This window comes from Thalassophryne amazonica, chromosome 20 (assembly GCF_902500255.1).
Source record: "Thalassophryne amazonica chromosome 20, fThaAma1.1, whole genome shotgun sequence".
Lineage (NCBI taxonomy): Eukaryota > Metazoa > Chordata > Actinopteri > Batrachoidiformes > Batrachoididae > Thalassophryne > Thalassophryne amazonica.
The window spans coordinates 28,596,006-28,622,253 of NC_047122.1; the positions used below are offsets into that span (position 1 = coordinate 28,596,006).

At 41.8% G+C, this 26,248-nt stretch overlaps 3 protein-coding genes across 3 annotated transcripts; all 3 read left to right on the top strand.

Annotated features, from left to right (window-relative positions):
- The first annotated feature begins 1,353 nt into the window (after window positions 1-1,353).
- tekt2 (tektin 2 (testicular)) lies at window positions 1,354-10,734 on the top strand. The gene is made up of 10 exons (XM_034160128.1): window positions 1,354-1,404; window positions 4,742-4,964; window positions 5,428-5,553; window positions 5,818-6,023; window positions 6,287-6,430; window positions 6,858-6,972; window positions 7,882-7,989; window positions 8,095-8,238; window positions 8,344-8,423; window positions 10,530-10,734. The coding sequence occupies exons 2-10, from the start codon at window positions 4,809-4,811 to the stop codon at window positions 10,732-10,734; spliced, it is 1,284 nt and encodes a 427-aa protein (XP_034016019.1). The 5' UTR covers window positions 1,354-1,404; window positions 4,742-4,808.
- Window positions 10,735-14,361: 3,627 nt separating this feature from the next.
- LOC117501283 (free fatty acid receptor 3) lies at window positions 14,362-16,354 on the top strand. Its single transcript, XM_034160129.1, has one exon. It carries the CDS (start codon window positions 15,321-15,323, stop codon window positions 16,314-16,316), a length of 996 nt encoding a protein of 331 aa, XP_034016020.1. The 5' UTR covers window positions 14,362-15,320; the 3' UTR covers window positions 16,317-16,354.
- A 3,204-nt stretch (window positions 16,355-19,558) lies between these two features.
- Window positions 19,559-24,522, top strand: LOC117501483 (free fatty acid receptor 3-like). The gene is made up of 2 exons (XM_034160380.1): window positions 19,559-19,871; window positions 23,562-24,522. Exons 1-2 carry the CDS (start codon window positions 19,783-19,785, stop codon window positions 24,520-24,522), a joined length of 1,050 nt encoding a protein of 349 aa, XP_034016271.1. The 5' UTR covers window positions 19,559-19,782.
- The last annotated feature ends 1,726 nt before the right edge of the window (window positions 24,523-26,248 follow it).

A 26,248-nucleotide genomic window follows, 5' to 3' on the forward strand; every position in this document is an offset into this window, starting at 1 on the left:
TACATCAGTGGGCAGGACGAGTCAGTGGATTAGGTATGTGGTATCAGGGGAAGATCTGGAGGGGCTCTGCTCCCAGGTGGAATCTGATTGGCCCCTGAAGGGCCCCTGTCCATACAAGCGCCAATAAATTCTTTTACATTGTAAATTTACTGTGTAATTGCCTTTCTGTAGCACAAGGTGGCGGTAATGAACCATCAAGGTTGATGCCAACGTCAGTAAATCGACTAACCTCCAATAATAATTTAATAATAATTAAAAAAAACACACACACGAAGGAGACTTAAGGACTATAACTTAGAAAAATAAATTTTATCCGTAAACAGCTTTCCCACACGTATTGTGGACAACTTCTGCAAAAATGAAAAATTTCAACATGAATCATTTTTACCATTTTATACAGTAAAATAATAAACTCAGAAGTTCCACAGTCCTTCATAAAGCCTGTGTTTTTACAATATCTAAATAAGAATGATTTTAAAAATCACATTTAACACATTTAAGCCCATAAATATAACATTTAAGGGGCATAACGTCTTAAAACTACATGAATTTTATATCTTTTAGACTTCAAACTGGTTCCACTCAAACAATATACAAATAATGAATGTTTGAGTTCAATGGTATGAATATTTCATGAGGTGAAAGCTATGGTATGTACGTATGGAATCAAATTTGCACTCTAAATGGAACCAAGCCGCACTCTAAATGCAATGCAACAAATGGGATGAATTAATCCATGTCATGTGACATACAAAGCACCAATCAAATGACAGGGATCCACTCAGCCGTTATAAAAATAATAAATAAATTAGTTAATATAATTGAAATGAGTTAAATTTCAATATAAATGTCTTGTGTTAGAGCTGAAAAACTTGATTTAACACATAAGTTTAACTGTTTGGAGTGGGACAATGTATTCCCAGCAGAATTTGTTTAGTCCGCAAAATTGACTCTTTTTTAGGTTATTGGTACCATTTTATTTTGGTGACAGAATCAAATGTTCAAGCACTTTTTAAATTATCTGATTCTAGTATTAAGTGGTGCGAATGCAAAGTAATGTGATGTCATTTATAATTATATCTAAATTGATTGTAGGCAAGCATAAGCATAGTGCTGAAACATTTTGTTGATCGGTCAACAGAATAATGATTATTTTCACTTTACTTTTCTTTATTCTTTGTTAACGATCTTCAGCTCGTGTCAATTTTATAGACTGTAGGTCATTTTATATAATAAAAAAAGTTTTCGTGGAGTGCAGAAACCGAATGTTGCGTGAGCGCGTCGCCTGGAGACGACCGGACAGTTGCTAGGAAACCGTAACACGCCGACTGTCTGCCGTTATCTTTCGTTGAGCAAAATTAAAAGTGACTAAACAGAAGCAACTAATCTAAAGTGAAAGAGAAGGTAAGTAATGAGGATAATGGCACTGTGTGGTCACGTTAAGGAAAATACAGTCTTTAATGTCTTTTATTTTTAACGGCAGACATTTTTTTAGATGACGTCACGGGAAAGGAGTGTTTTTCATGCGGGTGAACTTTTTTTGACAAAAAAGCAAAAGAATATTCGCTAAAGCAGCGGGTTACTGTGCAATTATATCTAATTATATAAAACGTGTTGTTGCCGATTCATGCTACATGTATGAACATAAAAACGGTTTTTTATAGTATTAATATATATATATATATAAAAAACCACGATGTTAATAATTTATGCTTGCTATAATTCTATTAAAAATAATTAAATTAATTATAACTTTTAAAATGGCGCGCATGCACACACACAAAATCCTCAAGTGTGTTGTGCACCCAAAGGTGTTGCGAATCAGTGACTTTGTCTTACAGGTTTTGAAAGCCACAACACAAAGTAACAGAAGAATATCTTCTTTCGTTGTGTTTAACTATTAATGCATTCACGTTCAGGTCCAGCCGCCATGTCTAAAACCAGAATTAGACCTAACCCCAATGGGAAACTGGTCTGACCTCCATGTTTTTGCACACTGTGGATAAATGCACCAATTCTCGTCGTCAACATAGTATCCAACCCTGTATTGCCGAATCATATCATGCAAATTCCACATGAAAAGTCCACAGCTTGAACTGAACTCAGGACCTTATTTGCTGTGAAGCAAATTCTCAGATTCACACCCAAAATATGTGGAAAAAGTAAAAAAAAAAAAAAAACTTCTGGTGAAAAATAATTCTGTGTAGCTCTTTGCGTATTACTCTGTGCTACTGTATTGTTGAGACATTCATGATGTGCAGTGAATCTCTCAAAAAACAAATTTTTCAAGAAATTTGAAAATGTGTGTTATTAAATGTATGTTGTCTAACAATAAGTTCACTGTATTCCCGTGCCCTGCGACAGACTGGCATCTTGTCCAGAGGTGTACCCTGTTAGGGTCCAGCCCCACTGTGACCCTTGATTGGAGTATAAGATAAGATACTTTTAATTAATTACCAAAATTAATTAATTACCAGTGGTACATAATGTGGAACGCCAGTGTTCCCATAGCAATGACTTGTACATAACAAGCTGATTCACATCATTGATCAAGGTGTTTTTGCTGCTTTTAACATGCTTACCAAACCCAAAAAATGCTTTCTTCACCAAAACTTGGCACATCACTAAAAACAAACATTCCACTGGCACTACATGAATGGGGCAGGTGAAATATATGTCTGAAGGAGTTATTGTAGCCAACCGTTAACTTATGGAAAGTATCCATCCATCCATCCATTTTCTTCCGCTTTATCCGGAGTCGGGTCGCGTGGGCAGCTCAAGCAAAGCTGCCCAGACCTCCCGATCCACACACACCTCCCCCAGCATCTCCGGGGGAACCCCAAGGCGTTCCCAAGCCAGCCGAGAGATGTAGTCCCTCCAGCGTGTCCTGGGTCTTCCCCGTTGCCTCCTCCAAATGGGACGTGCCCGGAACACCTCTCCACCGAGGCGTCCAGGGGGCATCTGGAAAAGATGCCCGAGCCACCTCAACTGACTCCTTTCGATGTGGAGGAGCAGCGGCTCGACTCCGAGCTCCTCCCGAGTGACCGAGCTCCTCACCCTATCTCTAAGGGAGTGCCCAGCCACCCTGCGGAGGAAACTCATCTCGGCCGCTTGTACTCGCGATCTCGTTCTTTCGGTCATGAGCCAAATCTCATGACCATAGGTGAGGATCGGAACATAGATTGATCGTTAAATCGAGAGCTTTGCCCCCCTACTCAGCTCTCTCTTCACCACGACGGTCCGATACAGCGAACGCATCACTGCAGATGCTGCACCGATCAGTCTATCGATCTCACGCTCCATCCGTCCCTCACTCGTGAACAAGACCCCGAGATACTTAAACTCCTCCACTTGAGGCAAGGACACTCCACCGACCTGAAGAGGGCAAAGCACCTTTTTCCGGTCGAGAACCATGGCCTTGGATTTGAAGGTGCTGATTTTCATCCCGGACGCTTCACACTCGGCTGCAAACCGCCCCAGTGCACGCAGAAGGTCCTGATTTGATGAAGCCAACAGAACCACATCGTCCGCAAACAGCAGAGACGAGATTCTGTGGTTCCCAAACCAGATCCTCTCTACACCCTTGCTGCGCCTAGAAATTCTGTCCATAAAAATAATGAACAGAACCGGTGACAAAGGGCAGCCCTGGCGGAGGCCAACGTGCACTGGAAACAGGTTTGACTTACTACCGGCAATGCGAACCAAGCTCCTGCTGCGGTCATACAGGGACCGGATATCCCTTAGCAAAGGACCCCGCACCCCGTATTCCGGAGCACCCCCCACAGGGTGCCCCGAGGGACACGGTCGAACGCCTTCTCCAGATCCACAAAACACATGTGGACTGGTTGGGCGAACTCCCATGAACCCTCTAGCACCCGATGGAGGATGTAGAGCTGGTCCAGTGTGCCACGACCAGGACGGAAACCACACTGCTTCTCCTGAATCCGAGGTTCGACCATCGGTCGAATTCTCCTCTCCAGTACTCTGGAATAGACCTTACCGGGGAGGCTGAGGAGTGTGATCACCCTATAGTTGGAACACACCCTCCGGTCCCCCTTCTTAAACAGAGGGACCACCACCCCGGTCTGCCAATCCAGAGGCACTGTCCCCGATCGCCATGCGATGTTGCAGAGGCGTGTCAGCCAAGACAGTCCCACAACATCCAGAGACTTAAGGTACTCAGGACGGACTTCATCCACCCCAGGAGCCTTGCCACCGAGGAGCTTTCTAACCACCTCGGTGACTTTGGCCTGGGTAATGGATGAGTCCTCCTCTGAGTCCCCAGTCTCTGCTTCCTCTTCGGAAGACGTGACGATGGGATTGAGGAGATCCTCGAAGTATTCCTTCCACCGCCGGATAACATCCCCAGTCAGGGTCAACAGCTCCCCACCCGCACCGTAAACAGTGCTGGTGGAGAGCTGCTTCCGCCTCCTGAGGCGTCGGACGGTTTGCCAGAATCTCTTCGAGGCAGACCGATAGTCCTCCTCCATGGCCTCCCCGAAGTCCTCCCAGACCCGAGTTTTTGCCTCTGCGACCGCACGGGCTGCTGCACGCTTGGCCTGCCGGTACCTGTCAGCTGCCTCCGGGGAAATTAAACCAGAGATGACTGCAATACATATTAGTACAAAAAGTATTAAATAGTAGGAGTATGTGGGTATACAAAATAAATGAATGAATGAATGAATGATTGTATTCCCACCATATGCTGTAAGATCATTTTTGGATTTGTGTCATATCTCAGTATTTATTTTGAAACACCGGAAGTAAAGAAGATTCTGCAACAGTGCCACAAAGGCAAATCCAGGAGGATGGCTGCATTTCACATGAAACCCGCCCTGCGCCACAGTGTGCCAGAATGGGGTACCAACAACCAGCAGCTGTCTGCTACAGCACAACATGAGAGACACATTTCAAATATGGTCCAGCAGGAAGGGAGAGCTCTGCGCAATGACACCAGTTGTAAGGTGGGTTTGTGTTTGTGAATTTCAGACCTAAACCCCTCCAGAAATGACACACAGTCATGGCAGAAACAAGAGGTTTTCAAATCTTGAATCAATTAAAGGTGCCATCTGGAGCTCTGGATAACAATGACAAACCTTATTCACTATTTTGTTACATTTTATTGACTTAACATCTAATTGTCTGAGAAAATAATCAAATGATTAATCATTTGTGAAAATAATCCTTAGTTACAGTCCTGTCGCTTAGAAAACCAATTCTGTTTCAAAACACTGCCATGGTGACATCTAGTGGATAGTGGGAACACTCAACAAACTGAATTCTGAGCAACACCCCCTGTCTTGCTTGGATGAAGATATACAGAATACTGAGAGTATTCTGTATATCTAATAACTGAGAGTTCCTTATGTTTTTCCTCATTTGATCAAGCCTCCCCTCAGTAATTTTCTTCCACTGCTTTCTCTACAGACAATTTGGGATGAGAATGAAACCTCTTGCAGGTTGAGTGATCGTATCTGGGATGTCGCCCGGTGGAAAGAAGCATTAGAAGCCTGCGCTCAGAAACTGGATGAAGAGATGGAAGCTTTGACTTTGGTGATCCAAATCCACGACGTGTCTAATCACGTTCATGATGTCATAAAAATGACTGTGCTGCCTTTAAATGATTATATTCCAGTGTGTAGTTAAGACAAACAATACTTAAGGAAATATAGACATATGTTCAACCATTTTAAGTACATTTTCTTGCTTGAGTCCATTTCATTCAATAAGATGCCTGCCCTTGGTGTACCTCTGTGAGGGTTTAGTGTTTTTGTTCCCACTGGCCTTTCTGACCTCTGCCTTTGCGTTGTGAATCAGTGCAAAGAGCAGACTGAGCAGGCCCTGGCTGCAACCGCTCTTCCTCTGGAAGTCAGCGTGGAATGCCTGACGTTGCGTGAGGGACGGAGCGGGTATGAACTTGTGCAGGACCCCGTTGAAGAGCAGCTGAAAAAAGATGTGACCTTGATTGAAGCATTGCAACAAATTCTGCAACAAAACATACACAAGGCCTTTGAGCAGCTTTGGTAAGACCCACTGTGACACGTAGGCATTTTCAGAGATATGAGTTTATTTCTTATTGACTTTTTCCACAGTGTAGCAGACAACAATATAAACCCGCAACATTAAGAATGCTTCTTAGTGACTTTGTGCTGCTTTTTATTAATTATATTTATTTTGGGTGGTTATTATGTTAGTGTCATTGTAAAGCAAACTTCTAACCCAGAGTGTTGACGCTGGATACATTTAAGATGCAAGATGTTGCTTTACTGTGTTTTTTGGTTTTTAGTGTTTTGCAGGAGGCACGTCACCAACTGACCTCTGACCTCCAGAACAAGATGGAGGCATTGGACATTGACACGACCTGCCTGTCACTTACAATAAAGTCTCCAGAGATCTCCTTGAAGACTGATCCCAAACGGATACCCAATAGGTAGACAACCACTGAAAACATTCATTAAATGATATTGTTAGAGACTCTGTCTCAGTATTCCATTATGTTTTACTCTTTTAGCTTTGGCTCAGATTTTGAGTGTCTGTACTATAAGAACAGGAGGAGCAACAGCAACAAAAAGAGTTTGACTGTAAATTCTTGTACTGGATTACTGGCGGTATGGCACGTCAACAAAAGTTTTGAAGATCACTATGTACTTTATGCTGGTGTAATGTAGAACTACAGGCTACTCTGAGAGCAGATACCTCTGCCGATCTCTCCTCCAAATTCCACTGAATTCTATTCATATCTTCATGAGACAAGCTGCTGATGGTCAAACTGGACAACATGAGGAGGCGGCGCTGTTTAAATCATAATTTAAATAAATAAAATGTTCAGTTGCTAAAATGTAGACATGTCATTGTAGTTCATCCACCCCACAGACGTGGGTCGAGTTCAGCCAATTTAATGTGGCTCATGCTCAAGAGGCCATGCAGGTGTCCCAGCACATGAGGGAGGACATGAATCTCACCAGAGCTCAGGTATGCGTGTGTGTGTCGCACAGCTATCACATATGCAGTTCAGTCAGACAGCTAACTTTTAAGCAGATTTAATAGCTACACTGTGTAAAAAATACACAGTGTGGTGGAGTTCAGTGGCAGAGATAGAATCAAGGTCAAAATACAAGCAGGCAGCAGAACAAGGCAAAACAACTGTGGAAAAGGCTGGAACGCAAATGAAAATTCAACAAACTGACCGTGAGGAGGAAAACACAAAGGGCTTAAATAGAACAGATGGTGATTAGGAAACAAGACACAGGTGTGAGGGAACAATCAGGAAGGGGCGTGGCAAACAAAGGACAAGACACACCCATACCAAACCCTGAACACCAGACAAGAGCGTGCAGTAAGACAAAAGCAACGTGAACATGACCCAACTAAAAGATGAACCTAAAACTACAGTGATTTAAACAAAATACCAAAATCAAAGATGAACAAAACCCAAGGCCCTATAAATAAGAAATAAAGAAGACCAACATCAAGGAACAAGGAATTAAATCACCAAACAAATGTAAGAACTGAAAATGGATCAACAAGAAAATAAGACTAAGACAAAACTAGAGCTGCACTAAACACATGACTAAAATATGATAAACGGAAAATGATAAGCAGAAAACAAAACCAATGGCTATAAATATCACAAACAGAAAATCAAAGACAGAGGACCAAAGAGGGAGGGCATAGAGACAAAATCATAACAAGAGCCCCGAATGGGTAGAATCATGACAGCCTGCCCAATGTGTAGTGGATCATGTAGACGGGGTGTATGTGGTGATTATGTGAATCGAGGCATGTGAGTGTACATGAAGCAGCAGCTTAAGTTGTCTGCCTGAACCAGCTTACAGGCTCCTGTGTGTGTTGCTAAGCAGAGTTCCTTCATTTCTTCAATAGCTGCAGAATGACCTGGAGAGTCAGTGTAAAGCCACTGATTTTGCCCTTCGGAAGCGTTTTCACGATGAGGAGCAGGCTCGCGATGAGTTGGAGTGGCAAATTAAAAATGTGAGTATTATGATTTCCTTTTGAAATGCAGGTTGCGACCTTGAAAATCATAATGTAGCCGTATGACTGAGTGGACAGTGAGGTTGTGTTCTTTATGTCCGTCAGACTGAAGATGAAATGGCTGAGATGCAGAACGACATCCGGCGATTGGATGAGGATTTACATGCGAAGACAGCGTTTATGAAGCTGGCTCACACGCGATTGGAGAACAGGACAAACAGATCTGGCATGGATCTGTGCAGAGATGAGGTTTATATATTGTTTGTATGAAATATTATACAGTATTTGCCAGATTGTTTTCTTGAGAGCTATGAGAAGCTTTGTTCTGATTGGTCATCTCTGTTGCATTTGCAGGTTCAGTACGGCCTCATTAATGAAGTTAATCAACTGGAGGCCACAATCTTGGCTCTAAAAAAGAAGCTTTCTGAAGCTCAGTGAGTCTGTGCTGCTTCGTAAAACTCTGTAGATGTACGAGCTTCTGGAAAGTATTCACAGTGCTTCACTTTTAATTTTTACTAAAAAAACTAAGAAATCACATGTACATAAGTATTCACACCCTTTGCTCAATACATTGTTGATTCATCTTTGGCAGAAATTACAGCCGGAAGTTTTGAATATGATGCCGCAAGCTTGGTGCATCTTTGGGCAGTTTTGCTGATTCCTCTTTGCAGGACCTCTCAAGCTCCATCAGGTTGGATGGGGAGCGTCGGTGCACAGACATTTTCAGATCTCTCCAGAGATGTTCAATCAGATTCAGGTCTGGACTCTGGCTGGGCCACTCAAGGACATTCACAGAGTTGTCCTGAAGCCACTCCTTTGATATCTTGGCTGTGTGCTTAGGGTCATTGTCCTGCTGAAAGATCAACTGTCACCCCAGTCTGAGGTCAAGAGTGCTCTGGAGCAGGTTTTCATCCAGGATGTCTCTACATTGCTGCATTCATCTTTCCCTCAATCCTGACTAGTCTCCCAGTTCTTGTTGCTGACAAACATCCCCACAGCATGATGCTGCCACCACCATGCTTCACTGTAGGGATGGTGCCTGGTTTCCTTCAAGCATTCACGCCAAAGAGTTCAATCTTTGTCTCATCAGACCAGAGAATTCTGTTTCTCATGGTCTGAGAGTCCTTCAGGTGCCCTTTGGCAAACTCCAGGTGGGCTGCCATGTGCCTTTTACTAAGGAGTGGCTTCCATCTGGCCGCTCTACCATACAGGCCTGATTGGTGGATTGCTGCAGAGATGGTTGTACTTCTAGAACGTTCTCCTCTCTCCACACAGGAATGCTGGAGCTCTGACAGAGTGATCATGAGGTTCTTGTTCACTTCCATGACTAAGGCTCTTCTCCCCCAATCGCTCAGTTTAGACGAGCGACCAGTTCTAGGAAGATTCCTGGTGGATCTGAACTTCTTCCATTTACAGGTGATGGAGGCCACTGTGCTCATTGGGACCTTCAAAGCAGCAGAAATGTTTCTGTACCCTTCCCCAGATTTGTGCCTCGAGACAATCCTGTCTTGGAGGTCTACAGACAATTCCTTTGACTTCATCCTTGGTTTGTGCTCTGACATGCACTGTCAATGGTGGGACCTTATTTATAGACAAGTGTGTGTATTTCCAAATCATGTCCAATCAACTGAATTTACCCCAGGTGGACTCCAGTTAAGCTGTAGAAGCATTTCAAGGATGATCAGTGGAAACAGGAGGCACCTGAGCTCAATTTTGAGCTTCATGGCAAAGGCTGTGAATACTTATGTATGTGTCATTGCTTAGTTGTTTTTTTTTTAAAGAAATTTGCAAAAGTCAAAAAACAAACCTTTTTTCATGAAACAGGATGCACCTGAGCTCAGTTTCGAGCTTCATGACAAAGGCTGTGAATATTTATGTACATGTGATTTCTTCTTTTTTATGTATATATATGAATTTGCAATAATCTCAAAAAACCTTTTTTTTCCACATTGTCGTTGTGGGATGTTGTGTCTACAATTTAGAGAAAATAATGAATTTCATCCATTTTGGAATAAGTTTGTAACAACAAAATGAGGAAAATTGAAGCACTGTGAATACTTTCTGGATGCACTGTATTTATCAAACAGGTTTATCTAATATGTAGGAAGGAACAAATTAATGTTCAGTAACAGATTTAATATCTAACCTTTGGCTTATAGATAGATCCGTGATTTCTCTAAACCAGCTTGCCTGCAAAACCGGTGAATAATCAGCTTATAACTAAGGAGCTGCATGCTTATACAAACTATTATTTTACATTTTATGCTTTCGTGTAATTTAATTCATATTTAGGTTTAGTTACATTGTGGCAATAAAGAGCATTATTACATTTGTTGGAGATGAAAAAACTCTTTTTTTTTCCTGATGTCATGAATCAAAACCATAAAAACCCAAAGTAGTTAGTACTTTTCATAGACAATATATGAACCTGAGTACTAAATATACAAAATAGCATCCAGATCAATAGAAAAAAATGATTTATTTATTTATTATTATTATTATTATTTTTTTTTTGCTTTTTTTCTGTCTGATGTCCTCAGACACTCCCTGCAGAAGATGCAGCTTCATCACAGCCACATGTTGCAGGATCTTTCCAGAAAACAGGAATCTCTGTCTCTGGAACAGCGAAGCATGAATACCCGCGGCCGCCTCACATCGACCTCCTACACGGACAAAATCCCAGTACCGCTGATCCCACTCACAAACTCTAGTGGGAGAAGCAACCTGCAGCTGCTGGCTCAGTAAGATCATGTGGGAAGAATTTAAAACAGTAAATTATGATGATTTTTAAATTCTTTTGATTGAATCTTTTCAACTCTCCACCACGTCTCAATCAAATGTTATGACACTGATGACTGAACACGTTCTGACCTTCATGAAAATACCAGAAATTGTGACATTTGATAGGGTTGATAAATTAAAGTCAGTTGTCTCACTGTAACATGGAGAAGTAAGTAACCAGATTTCAATTTAGACTAAAGACATTCAGGTGGATTTCAGAAGCTCTGTTTAAACGATTTCCAGTAATGCCAAATTGGCAACATCTTGACAAGCAGCACAATCATACAAATTCCAGAAGGTTCCTGAAATATATCAGCCAGACATTACAAAGCTCTGTGGACTCATCTCAAAATTGAGACAGTGTGGCAAAGTGGTGGATTTCTCCAGCAGTAGCCACCTTCTTACAATAAAATCTCACCAAAATACATGTTGGGTGAATGTGAGGCATTATTGTAAAGCGCTTTGAGTATCTAATGCAGATGGAAAAGCGCTATATAAATGATGTCCATTTACCATGTTATCAAAAAACCCAGATGAATGTGTGGACCTGGAGACCATCCTGAGAAAATACCCACAGTGGATGGCAGCAAACATTCTGTACAGAAAAGTGGGTAAATTCTTCCATATAGTGTACAACACTGATGTCAATCATGGGATTGGGTGCCCTTCTAAATCGTGAAAATGCAGCTAAAAGTTGTTCAGTGTTTTTTTTTTTTTTCCCTGATGTTTGTTGTGATGTTTGTTTTGTGTTAATTCAAGTTATACTACATTTTGCACAGCCATCTGAGCTAATTAAGAGTGGCAGATATACAACAGTTAGAAATCAGGAAAGTGACGGGGGGTGGGGGGTACATAGCCTTATATAGAGTTGTAATATTATATTATGTATTAGTGCACTTTTCTTTTTGTGTAGCAACTGATGAGCCTTTGCAAGATAATTGTTCTGACCTGCTTAGAGCTTCATTTTGTGTGTGTGTGTGTGTGTGTGTGTGTGTGTGTGTGTGTGTGTGTGTGTGTGTGTGTGTGTGTGTGTGTGTGTGTGTGTGTGTGTGTGTGTGTGTGTGTGTGTGTGTGTGTGTGTGAGAAATTGTTGGATTATGAAGTAGCTTAATTTGCTGTTTGTTACATGAAAAAAAAATGTTTAACTGAATAAAATGAGCATACGATGATATGAAACGCCTGCTACTTTCTTGAAATAATGTTTATCTCACGTGAATTTAAGAAATGAGCCATTTGATGTTGATTGAGTGATTCCACATGAAAAAGCAAGCGTGAAAGTGCTCATGTTCATCCTTGATTGTGGTCATTACATTTCATCGACCATTAGCTTTAATGGCTTTGTTTATCCTTAACATAATGTTTGACAAACTTTTAGCACATGTAAATGGGGATGATGACGTGAACTTTGACTCATACTGTACATATGATATAAAGAGAGAAAAAAATCCGGTAAACAGGCAGTGACCTGGATCCCTAGAGCAATAAACCCCCGTCAGCCAAATGGAATGGTTTGTTAGCAGTGATGCCGGTAACGCGTTACTCTAATCTGACCACTTTTTTTTAGTAACGAGTAATCTAACCAGTTAATCTTTCCAAATCAGTAATCAGATTAAAGTTACTTCTTCATGTCACTGTGCGTTACTATTATTTTTCATTGTGGGTCGATAGCAGCATTAAACTTGGTCCGAGGGCAGGGGGTCGGGGTTTGACTGAACTGCCCACTTTCAGTGAGCTGTGAGCTTTTCATCCGCGGTTTTTTGCAGCTGCTCGACTCGTCGTCACCTCTTAAAGGGCGGTGATCAGCACACCTGCACTGAGCTTTACAAAGACATTTTTATACCTTTTTTTTTCCTCCTTTATTTAGAATTCTGAGCTGAGCCGCTCTGTATCTGCACGTTAAAACAGCTGATCCTCCGCGACGCGTCAACAACTAACACTATTTTCCACTCAAATGCACCTAAACTCTCTTTCTGAGGACCACATGATGTGAAAACACAATAAAACTTTCTTACCTGTAAATCTGGTCACGTTTTCTGCATAAATAAATGTTATCCATTCTTTGTGCTCAAACGCCAAAGTAGGGGCGAATCCAGATGGAATGGGGGCGTGGGGCAAGGATGTGCCCCCCTCACAACACCCCTAGATTAAAGGTCCAGTTTTGAAGCCTTTTTTTTACTACAACTACTAATACTACTTAAAATAATAATTTCGACAAGTAAAATATTTAGAGAGAATTTAAATGTTAGAAAAATGCTAGAATGAATTTAATAGTTACATTTATAAACAATGTAGGTTCGAAATTGCAAGTTTTACTGTTACAGTGCTGTCAACAGTTAAATATGAGGTCAAGAAAGAGGTCTTTATTTTACTTTTTATAAAACAAGTATTTATTTTCATTGAAGTCAAGAAAGGGTGACTATAAAGTAAGTTTTGGCAAAACAGGTATCATTGTCATGTTGAGGTGGCAGAGGGTTGTTGTCGGCAGCTGGGAAAAGTAACAAAAAGTAACTAGTAATCTAACTTAGTTACTTTTACAATTGAGTAATCAGTAAAGTAACTAAGTTACTTTTTCAAGGAGTAATCAGTAATTGGATTACTTTTTCAAAGTAACTGTGGCAACACTGTTTGTCAGTTACTAGCTTTTTTACTGGCAACCTGGGCTGTATATAGTCCATTGCCCAAGCAGGTTGTTGGAGCCACTTGATGTGCACAACAGTTACATTCCAGCCTCAGTATACCATGTCCTATACAAAAATATATGATAGCCATCCCATGATGGTAGCTGTAGCCAGGTAGGGGTGAATGAAGGATTACAGAGGATCAAAATTTAAAAATGCTCCAGTCATATTGAAAAAGATATCACATTATTTGTCTGATCATAAAGTTCCCAAAAAGGTATAGTTTGGGTTATCTATGAATGAGTGTTATGTAGTTATGGGATAAAAACAGAAAACAAATGGTGACAACAGTCTCCAATTTTGGTAAAAAGAGATGCAAGTTTGTGGCTGAGCTAATATGGTTCTGAAAAGGAACAGTTTGCACCATCTGTCATGCTTAGTTATGTTTTGGGTTAACATATATCAAATGTATGTCATAGAATCCAATGGACATCGGCGTACTTTGACCTTTATTTTGGATACTAAGCATTCAACACGGTCAAAACAGTTCCATTTATTTATTGTATTAACTCAACGAATATTAGTTTGCATCACTTTTGACTAAAACTGGAACAACTTTAACTTTTGTCCCCTGTACAGACTGAAAATGTAGTTTCCTCTCCATAACATTCAGTCATAGACAGTCCTATTTTCTATTTTGGGGATCTTTATGATCAGAAAAATCATGTAGTATTTTTCAATATGATTGGAACATTTTTAAATTTTATCTGTGTAATCCTTCGTTGACCCCTACCTGGCTATAGCTACCATTGTGGGATGGCCATCATACATTTTTATGTAGGCTGTAGTATATTAAGGCTGGCTTGTAAGTGTTGTCTGGGCAACTTAAGTGCTACCAGTTAGGTCAAAATTGGCAGAATCAACATCCAGATGCTAATAAACTATTTTTTTTTCTTTTTTTGCATTCTGTGTTGAAAAGTTTCATCGTTCGAACACGTTTATTGCTGTCAAACTGAAAAATCCAAAATCTGCACACTGCTCCATAGAAAAATCTTAAGGAACAAGACAGGGATCAGTCATTATCATACAGTATTTCTTTTTTTTGAAAAAGCTAGTCAAAAGATTTGCTGAATAGCAAGCAGCCCTATTTTTAGTTCTACAGCAGTTTCCTGAGAAAAACATTTCCAGGTATTTGTCATTACGCTCTTGTAAAATGCATCATGTGATTTTTCTGCCCCGTTTTCTTTGCCTAAAGCTCTTTGAATAATGACTTTGCTCTCACTCATTTACCGCCATCAAAAAGCATGAAAAACCTCCATGCTGCAAACAAGTCGTCGTATCCCAAAGCAGAGCCGTCGTCTTCTCCACATCCACCTTTATCTTCAGTGCTTTTATGACTTTACCGGCGTGCTCGTTCAGGCCTTTGCAATTGCCTCAGCTTTAAGGATCTTGGCCACGTGTTTCCTGACACGCTGAATTATTCTGAATCATTTCACTTAAGGGCCCAGATGCTACCTGTCTGTTGTCTTCCAGTGAGAGTGCAATTAAAAGCACCTGGTGCCTACTAAATGTCCTCTGCTTCTGCATGAGTGCATGCATCTCCTTATCTCGAAGTCTGTCATGATGTCGTGCGCTTGTAGTTGCCCTCCATGCACACATGCATCAGCACCTTCAATGTGGCCGCCTTTTTTTTTTTTTCTTCGTTTTTTTGTTTTTCTGCGTCACTTATCTCAGTCTGGTTGCCAAGCTAGGGCGCCGTCAGTTTGGCAGAAGCTCCGTTCAGCTGCATGGGAAAAGACTCTGCAGCCAAAAATGGAGAACATGATTTGCAAAAGATTTGGTTCTGCGGCTGTTTGGCGTGGATGCAGCACTGATTTTGGTGTTTGCTTCTTTCTCTCAGCTGTATCCTTTTCCTGAACTGGAGACACACCCATGGATGTAAACGATTGTATCGCTCTGAGCGTCTACACCTTCAGCTTTCTTCTGGGACTTCCTGCCAACCTGTTGGTGCTTTTTGTCTACGCACGTAAAGCCCACAAGCATGGTGCCACACCAAATGTGGTCTACGCTCTCAACCTGTGCATCGCCAATCTGGCGCTGGTGAGCTGGCTGCCCGTAAAGGCCTTGGCGACTTTCCTTCAAGACTGGAGGCTGCCGGCACCCATCTGTCCCATTTTCAGCTTGTTCCTCTTCTCTTCACTCTATGGCAGCTGCCTGTTCATCACCGCCATGACGGTGGGGCGTTACCTCAGCATTGCATTCCCAATTGTCTACAAACAATACCGCCGTGCTCGTAATTCATGCTACATCAGCGCTGTGTTGTGGGTCTTGGTGCTCCTACACCTTAGCGTGGCCTTAGTGGCTGAGGGAGGTGCTTACTTCATCTCCGTCACAAATGACACAGCATCCTGCTACATGGACTTCAACGACTCTCAGTTAGCCGTGCTGCTGCCCCTGCGCTTGGAAATGGCCATCGTCCTGTTTTTTGCGCCCCTAATTCTAACATCATTTTGCACACTGCGCTGCGTTATCCTCGTTTTGCGCTCCAACCTGTCTGCGTTGGGGAAGCGGAGGGTCCTGACCGTGGCGGTTTCCACACTGGTTGTGTTTGTGATGTGCTACGCACCTTACAACATCTCACACATTGTGGGCTTTGTGTTGAAGACAACTGTTAGGTGGAGGAGAGAAGCTATGCTCACGTGCTCCTTTAATATTTTTCTCGAGCCTGTGATCATGCTGATGCAGTCGCCAGCAGCTTCAAAGGGCATCATGGTTAGATTCTGCGGATGGCAAAGCCACTTCAGCCGGACCGACGGGTTTTGGTATCAATGCAAGATGCCCAATACTGCAGAGAATGCGCCCGCAGCACCAACACTATCAGAGAAAAGCCAGGCAGGGGTGCAGATAACGAAAGTAAGTCAGGAGTGACTGAGGCACAAACAACACAGACAAATAAATGATTCACAGACAGTATGATGAACCATTCAGTAACGTTATACGTATAAAATCTATAGAGACTTGACACCGTCATTATTTATCCCGTCTACATTATGCATAATGTATTTTTTTAACCTGTTAAAAATGTCTTTCAGATCACACATTTCATGTTTCATAAACTACAAATGTATTTCTAACTTGTCAATCCAAGCAATTATCAAACATGGAAAATTATAAAGAGAATGTGCCCTTCTTAGTCCAATTTATAAATGCCTTTTAATTTCGAACAACAGATAACAGCATTGAATGTATAACTGCAGATTGTTGTTTAGGCAGAAATTGCTCCATCTGGTGTGTGTTAGTAGTTCACACTATACCAAAGGGAAAGTACTTTGATTTTTCTAACAACTACTTATTTCACGTGAACTGAATGGGGTTTTTTAACTTTCAAAATAAAAGTCTGATTTTCTCAAGTGTACTGTGTGAATTTCATATTGTTAAAAAAAAGAAGGGGGAAACCCTCAAAATTTTCTAGTTGTGGTCATTTTTTCCAACTTGATGTTAGCTATGATGAACAAAAATCCTCTTCATTCACATGGATGATGTCAGTGGAAACCAGTGGTTAGGTTTGGATGCAAAAGCCAGAAAAAAAGCCTTTAAAGTTTTTACTAAATAAGCTCAAAATAAGAAAAATGTAACTTTAATATACTTTCCTCTTCCTGTAGTGATTTCTGTAAGTGTACATATTATGTTATTTGCTTTGTGGCTGCTCCTGTTTGTTCAGGTTCACCACAGCAGATCCAGCACAGATCCACATTGGGATTTGGCACAAGTTTTATACCAGATGGCCTTCCTGATGCAACTCCAGTTTTACCTGGAGAAGCACAGCCCCTGGTCTTCTGAACAGGTCTCCCATCCAAGTACTAACCAGGTCCCACTCTGCTTAGCCTCTGAGATCTGAGCCTAACCATAACCCCCACAGACACCCCCCCCCCCCCAACACACACACACACACACACACACACATTTCATGATACCATCACGAAATGAATTTGTGATACCATCATGAAAATGTGGAGTATTTTGTGACGGTATCACAAACTAATAGATTAATTTACTTTTTGTGACGCCATCACAAAATGGCATGAGATTGGGTTGTAAGTCGCTTGTGTTCCAAAGTATCAAGCCTCACGTTTTGGGGAAACTAACAATAATTATTACTTGCACCTGTAGTTCTGTCATAATGATAGCTCAATAACTGTTTTTCAAACTGCGTACTAGGGTGCCACTCAAAAATAAAATTTCTCATTTTTATAGTTGCAACATGCTAGTCTATATTATAATAGCCAAGTGGCCTCTGTGTGTGTGAATGTGTGTGTGTGTATGGCTTTGATCATGGATCAACTGGCGAGAGTGTCATGATCCGGCCCTTTAGGGCTGTCTGTCATTAGTCCGTGCTCTGAGTCTTCAGTATTTTTATTCATGTCTTGTCAGGTCATGCTCATGTTCTCATTTGTTTAGTTTCTCTTCATCATTATTTTATTTGTGGTGCAGCTGATCTGCTCTGTGTCAGCCTGATCCTGTCAGATCTCAGAAGCTAAGCAGTGCGGGGCCTGGTTAGTACTTGGATGGGAGACCTCTTTGGAACACCAGCGGCTGTGTGCCACCCCTTTAACCAAAAATTATACATATACGAGTTTTTACAGTAGTTTGAAGATTGATTTCTGAAATAATAATGTTCCTCACAAATTATAACTGGAGTCCCTCATTTTAAAGGCGTCCTGAAACAGGACCCCTGTAAAATGAGGGACTCCAGTATTTACAATAAGGGTGCAATTACAATCAAATGAGTCATGTAAAAGTTGTGTATTTTTATTTATTTTTTTTTTTTGTGGCTGTTTTGCCATATTGGTCTCTTAGTCACTTCAGTCTTAGTTTTATTGTGTTTATCTCATTTCTTGTATTATGCTTTTGTCTCTGGTTTGGTTTTCTGTTGATGATTTTGTAGTCTCTGGTTTTGCTTCATTTACTTTGAGTGTTTAGTATCGGGGTTTGTTTCTTTAGTTATTTATTGCATTTTCTGTTTATCATTTATTTTGTATAGTCCTTCATTTACATCATCCGTATTCTTTAGTCACTGGTTTTGCCATTCATTTTCTGTTTGACTTGTAGTTTGCTTTTCCATCTCATTATCTGTTATTGCATTTACTTATACTTGAGTGAGAATCTGTTCTGCTTTGGTTTGGGATCATAGTCTTTATTTACTTATCTTTCTTTTTAGGCTGGTCACGTTGTTTCCTTGGTTGCTCCCTTTGTGTTGATCACATCTATTATTGTTTGTCTTGAGCACATCATGTTTGTCACTGTTGTTTTTTTCTGTCACTTGTTCATCTTGCCCCAGTCCGCTTTGCTCTTTGTCTCATTGCACGCTCTTGCACCTGCTCTTCTCTTTCCCAGCCATGCAACCTTCTAGAACCTTCTGCTCACCTGTTCCTCATTCCACACCCTAATTAGCCTGCCACTATTTAAAGCCTTACAATCTCACAGTCCCCTACCAGATTGTTGAATGTATTTCACTTTTCAGCCCTCAGACCTTGTCTTGCTTTGCCTTGTGATCAGCCTGCCGGTATTTGACATTGTTCTGTCCATGACCACGTTTTTGTCTTTACTTTTGAATGCCACCACAGTTTTTTTTTTTTGTTTGTTTTTTTTTACCTCAGCCTTTTTATTGTACCTAGCCTCAGTCTCCCACCTGTCTGTACCTTCGTTTCGCTGCTGGACCACAAGTGTACTGAATCCCTGCTTGTTTTTTTGATTAAACCTAATTCTAACTGCATTCACTGTGAGAGTTTGCATTTGCCGTTTGGTGTGCTTATGTATTTTGGATCAAGGATGAACGCTGCCAAAATGGAACAATATTTTTGTACAAACTATGGATATTAGCTAACAACACAACAATGGACATTGATAATTACAGTCTGGACTCACATGCCAATACAACTCTATAGAAACTTTGCATAATTTCTTACCACCCTTTTATAACTGCTACCCAATCTAGAGCCCATGGATCTCCACGGGAAACACACTAGTTAATTATATAAAATTAAAGCATTTACAGCTTCACCAGTTTTGTGCTTTTCTGGAGAAAATTCGGTGGTATCATAGAAAAATTGTTCTTTGATTGATTATTTGAATAGCCCTTCTGAAGAGGAGGGAACCTAGCCAGTGGCCTCTTTGTTTCAAAACACTGTTATCAAATGCCATATAACAGATTTTATATGTTTGAGGGTTCTTCCTTACAAGTTATTGCCATATATCTCTACATACAACACACAGCTTTAAAGCCATTGCTGGGAAATTGTGTTTGGAAAGAACAGATTGCAGCAGAAGCTTATTAAATTTCCGTTGGTGCAGGTGAGATAGCACCCATTCAGGTGCACATACTGCATGAAATGAAATGATCAAACAGTCTGCTTCCAGAAGGCGACTTGTGCTGCTGGTGTGCAGAGCATCAGAAACGACAGCCACACAGAGATGGACAACAAGGTCAGTTAGCCGCACCAGGTCATTAAATTATTAAGTAAATTTTTACTTCTGTTAAGCAGCTTAAACCAGTGGATTACTATGTATATATATTTTTTTTAAACCAAGTGATGAGGTTGTCTTAACAGTCAGGTGAAACAAAGAAATTCAGAGCAATGGATTTGGTGTTTGATCCAGTATGAAATCCCTAAAAGCAAACTGAACAATTGGTTTCAAAAAAATAAAAATGTATTTTAGAAGGGAACAAAGAAAAGGAACTGAAAGAGAATTGGAACCCTATTGTCTAACTGGGGCAAAGCAGTGCACAGCGCAACGCGAGTGCTATAGCTCGTTTTAGACCATTTTCACACCCAGCGCCCACGTTACGTAAGTAGCAAGTTTATGTATGTACCTATAGTTGCATTGGTCTAAAAATGAAGTGTCATCAGACGTAGCGTTGGTGGAAACGACTGTGCCACAAACCACCAAAACCCTGATCTAAAGTCAAGCACAATTTTTTCTGCTGTTTTTCCTGTGTAATGTACAGACATGCCTTACACAAGCGGGTTCACAACACACATACACTTTGACTACGCACACAGGGATGCAAATTATTACATCAAACTACAAAACTAAATTGAAAACAAAAAAATTGAAATTAAATACAAGCAAACACTAAAGGAAAAATACAAAACTTCATCTTACTGCTTCACTCTGGGGATATTTGGTGGCTGTTCCGGTAAATGATTTGCTCTTGCGCGTTGAGGCATTGCAAGCAAAGGTGTTTCCTCCCAGAAAACATCTCACTTTAGTTCCAGTGCACCACCTCTTTAAGAGAATGATGGATAACAATAAGATCGGTTTAATCCATGTTACACCCAAAACACATCCATGATTAAGAAACTATATTCAATCCCTAATGCCCGGCGCCTCACTTTGTGTTCAGGTTACATGCAGTGTAAATAGCAAAGAAGTTGAACATGCCCCCAAAGCACTTGTGCACTGGACCTTAGTCCTGTGTGCTATACATCGTAAAGATAAGGCCCATGACAATTACCGTATTTTCCGGAATATAAGTAATTTTTTTTTTTTTTTTTTTTTTTACCTGTTTGGGATGTCTTGCGACTTATACTCTGATGCAACTTATATAGTGAAAAATCACACATTCATTACTATTAAAAGCATTAATTCCAAATGGCTATTTGTATAGGAATTTCCCAGGAATCAAAGTACTAAACAAAATAAATTCCAGTACTGAAAGAATAAATTCTATGAGTTTCAATACTTGGGGTCAACTATCCTAAGTAATCGAGAGTGTGGTAGAGAGGTGAAGAAAAGAGTGCAGGCAGGGTGGATAAAGGTAGCAGGAGTGATTTGTGACAGAAGAATAGTTGCAAGAGTGAAGGGGAAAAGTCTACAAGACAACAGTGAGACCAGCTATGTTGTACAGCTTGGAGACGGTGGCACTAACAAAAAGACAGGGGACAGAGCTGGAGGTGGCAGAGCTAAAGATGTTGCTTTTCTCTTTGGGAATGACAAGAATGGACAGGATTAGGAATGAACATATCAGGTGGGTCGGTTTGGAGACAAAGTCAGAGAGGCAAGATTGAGATGGTTTGGACATGTGCAGAGGAGGGATCCAGGGTATATAAGCCCCATCACACTTAGCAAGAATGTGCAGGAACGAGCCAGACACGGCAAATATAATCCAGATGCATTTGGGATGGAAAGAGGCATGTAGACTGTGGGCGGATCCCATCCAGGCTACCTCATCCACACCTGCACGATGGCATATAAAACATAGTTTGACAACAGTTTAGATGACACAGACTGGTGTCACACAGCCATAAAAGGCACTGAAGTCTGCCCGATGTCCAAACGTCTGGATGGCAAACATGGGATAGAGTGGGAGGCAGCACTGTGTCCTCCCTTTTCACAGGGCCTGACGGTACTGGACATCAGAGTACAACCAACTTATGGACTGGACTCACGCCATATGTGTCAACGCCGGCATCGGTGTGGTCCTCCCCTTCCCAGCGCTGACCTCACGTGCGTGTGCTTGCATGGAACAGATGCTGAAATGATGAAATGATCACTCAGTGTGTCTGTGTGTGTGTGTTCATAACGGCTGAATGAGGCACTAAGTGTGTGTGCGGGGCACATGCACCCCGTGCACAGGTGCGCTGCTGCTAGTCTCTGGACTCTATTTGCTGCTAAACATTGCTTTGTGTGCGTGCACATGCTGCTGTCTGCCACTGGACACCTTTGCTGAAACTTTGCTGGCGGTGGGCCACGCTTCCCATCATTCGTCAGACGCAGCCTTTCCAGCGATATTTTTTTGCTCACTTCAGCAGCACAGCGCAACTCTGTACACCGTGATGTCGGTTGGTTTATCACATGAGATTTATTTTTGCTGTGGTTGTTTGCAGCACACAGCAGCCAGGTGAGAGGCTTTTCACTGGTTCCTGGATCCTGTGCACCCTGCGCTGTGAAACAATCCTGGTCCCATGCTGGAGGTGAGTTTCATGTTTAATAATGTTGTCATGGCCCAGCGATACAGTTCCACGTCGTATCTACTACAGAGTTTAGATGGTGATCAAGTAATAATATGTATATTACAGCGGTGAGATCCGTTCAGCTCCAAGCCTCTGACGTGTGCTATCACGCATTACTGGGCAAGAGACCACAGGGAGGCACAGCTGCCCTGGTGTCACAGATATGATGGGCACAATATTTTGCATTATTTATCTTACCCATGGGAAGACATGGAAATGTATCTGTATCTGCGGCAGTGTGCGCTGCGCAGTGGCACACTGTACTTTCGGTTTGATTGTGCTCTGTTCACACCCACTGCACATGATGTATGTGTGCCATATACATGTTATTACATATCAACATTTCCTTTGCCGTCCCTGTCCGGGGTCCAGCGGAGGTGGACAGATGTGGCACAACATGCTGGCAGGCTTTGCCATGACCGATCGATCTCAGAGTTCAATCAACCGCAAGCAAATCGTTTCAAATGCTGTTATGATGCCGTCAGAATATGTAAACTGCAATCAGATGGTGCAGAAACTGCACATATGTGCATCCCATCTCGACAGCGTCAAGAGTGTTTTGAACTGTGCAACACACTCAGAACAGCCAAGCAAATGGGACCAAATATGTAGACTGTTCAGAGACTGCTGTCTGTCCGTCTTCAGACTGCACCTCAGTACTTCCCAGCTGTGGCTGAATGTGTCATTCTGACCCCATTCATCCTCAATTGGCATATGTGTGATGGGTATTAGGGAGAAGGATGCTGAGGATGGAGCCACAAGGCAAGAGGAGAAGAGGGAGGCCAAAGAGGAGGCTTATGGATGTGTTGAGAGGACATGCAGGTGGTTGGTGTGACAGAGACAGACACAAATCACAGGGTGAGATGGAAACGATTGCTCTGGTGTGGTGACCCCTAATGGGAACAGCCAAAAGAAGAAGATAAAGTACACTACACCAATGCAGAAAAATCCTAAATTAAAGAGCTGATAATACAGAAAAAAGGTGCGACTTATACTATGGAAAAGTACCGTCTGAAATTGCAGCTTCTGCACACTCATTGAAAGAGGTAGAATCAGTATTTAAACACTACGGGTTGAAACATTTCTGCTTTTGTGCTTTTCCACAGTGACTGCGATCAGAAACCATGCTGTACAGTCACATGCTGCTTTCCGTCTACAGCCTCACCTTCCTGATGGGGGTTCCTGCAAATATCCTGGCATTCTGCACCTTCTGTTGCAAGGTGCGACGCAAGACCGCCCCAATAGACATCCTCCTGCTTAACCTCACTATCTCCGACCTAATCTTCCTTGCGTTCCTGCCGTTCAAAATGAAAGAGGCTTCGGACAACATGGTCTGGCTCTTGCCCTTCCCCCTGTGTCCACTCACCGGATTTGTGTTCTACGTCACAATTTACAACAGTACGCTGCTCCTCACAGCTGTGAGTGTGGAGCGCTACATGGGTGTGGCCCACCCCTTCAGGTATTCCTTGTATCGTAGGCCACATTACACTGTTCTGGTCTGCATCCTGATCTGGGTGGTGACTTCTCTGAACCTGAGCATCGTTTATATCATGCCTTACTTCCAATGGAACAATGGTGCAAACGTGAGCATCAACAATGGCAATGCCACCAGCAGCCCATCTCTGGTGCCAGACACCTGCTACCTGAATTTCACTAAGGACGAGCTCACAATCCTGCTACCGGTCCGCCTGGAGCTCTTCTTGGTACTCTTCTGTGTGCCCTTCATCATCTCCACTTTCTGCTATGTTAACTTCATCTGCATCCTGTCCCGTCTGCCAAAGATTAGTAGACGCCAGAGACTGCGAGCCATTGGCTTGGCCCTTGGCACGCTGCTTGTATTCGTCATCTGCTTTGGCCCCTACAATGCTTCCCATGTGGTGGGGTTTGTCCATCAGGAGAGTCATGAGTGGAGGCACATTACATTGCTATCCAGTACTTTCAATGCCTGCCTGGATCCTTTTATCTTCTACTTTTTGTCAGCAGCCGTTAGGAGAATGTTAAAGCAGTGTTTGAAGAACATCAGTGCCAAGTTGCACATCCTGAAATGCAGAAGCATCCACGGCTGTCTGTCCCAAAAATCCCCCAGGATTGACAAGTACAAGGAAGAAGCCTTGCCTTAATATGGACATAATGAAAGTAATTATTTTTTTAAATTAGTGGTCCTCAACCGGGTCCTCAAGAACCACGAGTCTGACATATTTTGAACATCTTCCTGCTCCACTGGGGTCAAAAGACATCTGAAGTTATGAAGTGGACTTACTGCTGCTCATATGTTTGCACAAAGAAAAAGGCCCAAGTTGTCAAAATTCTGATCTGTATGCATCATCTAAGCATCATCTGCATCACTATGAGTACATGGAGCATTTTCCCTGAACACGATCCAAGATGCAGGTGTCTCGTTATTGAGGACCACAAGGACTGGCCCAAGCTAAGGGCACACATTTAGTTACATTTGGGAGATAAAGGATTACCCAGCAAAGAGGTGGATTCGGTAACATGTAGCACCAGGTCATGCTCCTACATGTGACCTGCTCACCTACTGACGGCCACAACTGACTGAGTTAATTAACTGTAGGTATCGAATGTGAAAATGAAAAATGTGCAGTATTGACGGTCTCCAATGGTCAGGATTGAGAATTACTTTAATAATAATAAATGTGATACAGTACACATACACTGAGTTCTAAATGGTAAAAACTGTTTTAACTTAAAAGTTTTAAGTTGACTGAACATGAAAAGATAAATTGAGGTAACTTTTATAATGATTCAACAAAACAACCAACCCAGTATCATGTTTTCTTGTCATAGTCATGAATGACTCTGGATTTATGCTAAGCTACACCTCACAATCACTCATCTTCAACCGCTTACTCCAATTAGGGTTGCAGGGGGGCTGGAGCTTATCCCAGCAGTCATAGCGTGTGAGGCAGAGCACATCCTAGACAGGACGCCAGTTGTCTCAGGGCCACATATAGACAAACATACACATTCACACCCACACGCAATTTAAAGTTTCCAGTCCACCTAACCTGTGTGTCTTTGGATCTGGGAGGAAGCTTGAGCACCCGGAGAGAACCCACGCAAACACGGGGAGAACACACAAACTCCACACAGAAAGGCCACAGGTAGGAATCAAACCCATGACCTTCTTGCAGTGAGGCAACAGTGCTAACCACTAAGCCACCATGCTGCCTGCTAAGGTACACCTTTTCCAGGAAAAAAAAAAAAAACTATGTATACATAAAAAGAGCTCCACGGTACAAAAAAACAAACATAAAGCAGGTGCACATGTGGCTTCAAGCCAGAATTTCTTGTGAGATATATGTGCACTACCGGTGCACTACTCTACTGTTACTTTAAATTGTTACAGAGTTTACATCAAATTATCAAGTACAGTCAACTTAAAAAAATCATCACACACTAACTTTTTAAAGTAAAGTCTGTTTTGACAGCAGAGTTTATTCTGGTTCTGAAGAGCTGCAATAAGCAAAGCTGAATTTGTGTGTGCATGTGTATTTATGTCTTGATTACTATGTTGTGATATTTGAATGAATGAATGAAAGCTGATCTGCTCTGTATAAGCCTGCTCCCGGCAGAAGCTAAGCAGTGCGGGGCCTGGTTAGTACTTGGATGGGAGACTTCTTTGGAACACCAGCGGCTGTGTGCCACCCCTTTAACCAAAAATTATACATATACGAGTTTTTACAGTAGTTCGAAGATTGATTTCTGAAATAATAATGTTCCTCACAAATTATAACTGGAGTCCCTCATTTTAAAGGGGTCCTGTTTCAGGACCCCTTTAAAATGAGGGACTCCAGTATTTACAATAAGGGTGCAATTACAATG

Coding starts and splice junctions, on each gene's coding strand:
- LOC117501283 (XM_034160129.1), top strand. CDS start 15,321: ATGGATGTAAACGATTGTATCGCTCTGAGCGTCTACACCTTCAGCTTT.
- tekt2 (XM_034160128.1), top strand. CDS start 4,809: ATGGCTGCATTTCACATGAAACCCGCCCTGCGCCACAGTGTGCCAGAA. Junction 5,554..5,817: donor AGATGGAAGCTTTGACTTTG/GTGATCCAAATC, acceptor GTTGTGAATCAG/TGCAAAGAGCAGACTGAGCA. Junction 6,431..6,857: donor CCCAAACGGATACCCAATAG/GTAGACAACCAC, acceptor ATGTCATTGTAG/TTCATCCACCCCACAGACGT.
- LOC117501483 (XM_034160380.1), top strand. CDS start 19,783: ATGATCAAACAGTCTGCTTCCAGAAGGCGACTTGTGCTGCTGGTGTGC. Junction 19,872..23,561: donor ACACAGAGATGGACAACAAG/GTCAGTTAGCCG, acceptor TTCCGTCTACAG/CCTCACCTTCCTGATGGGGG.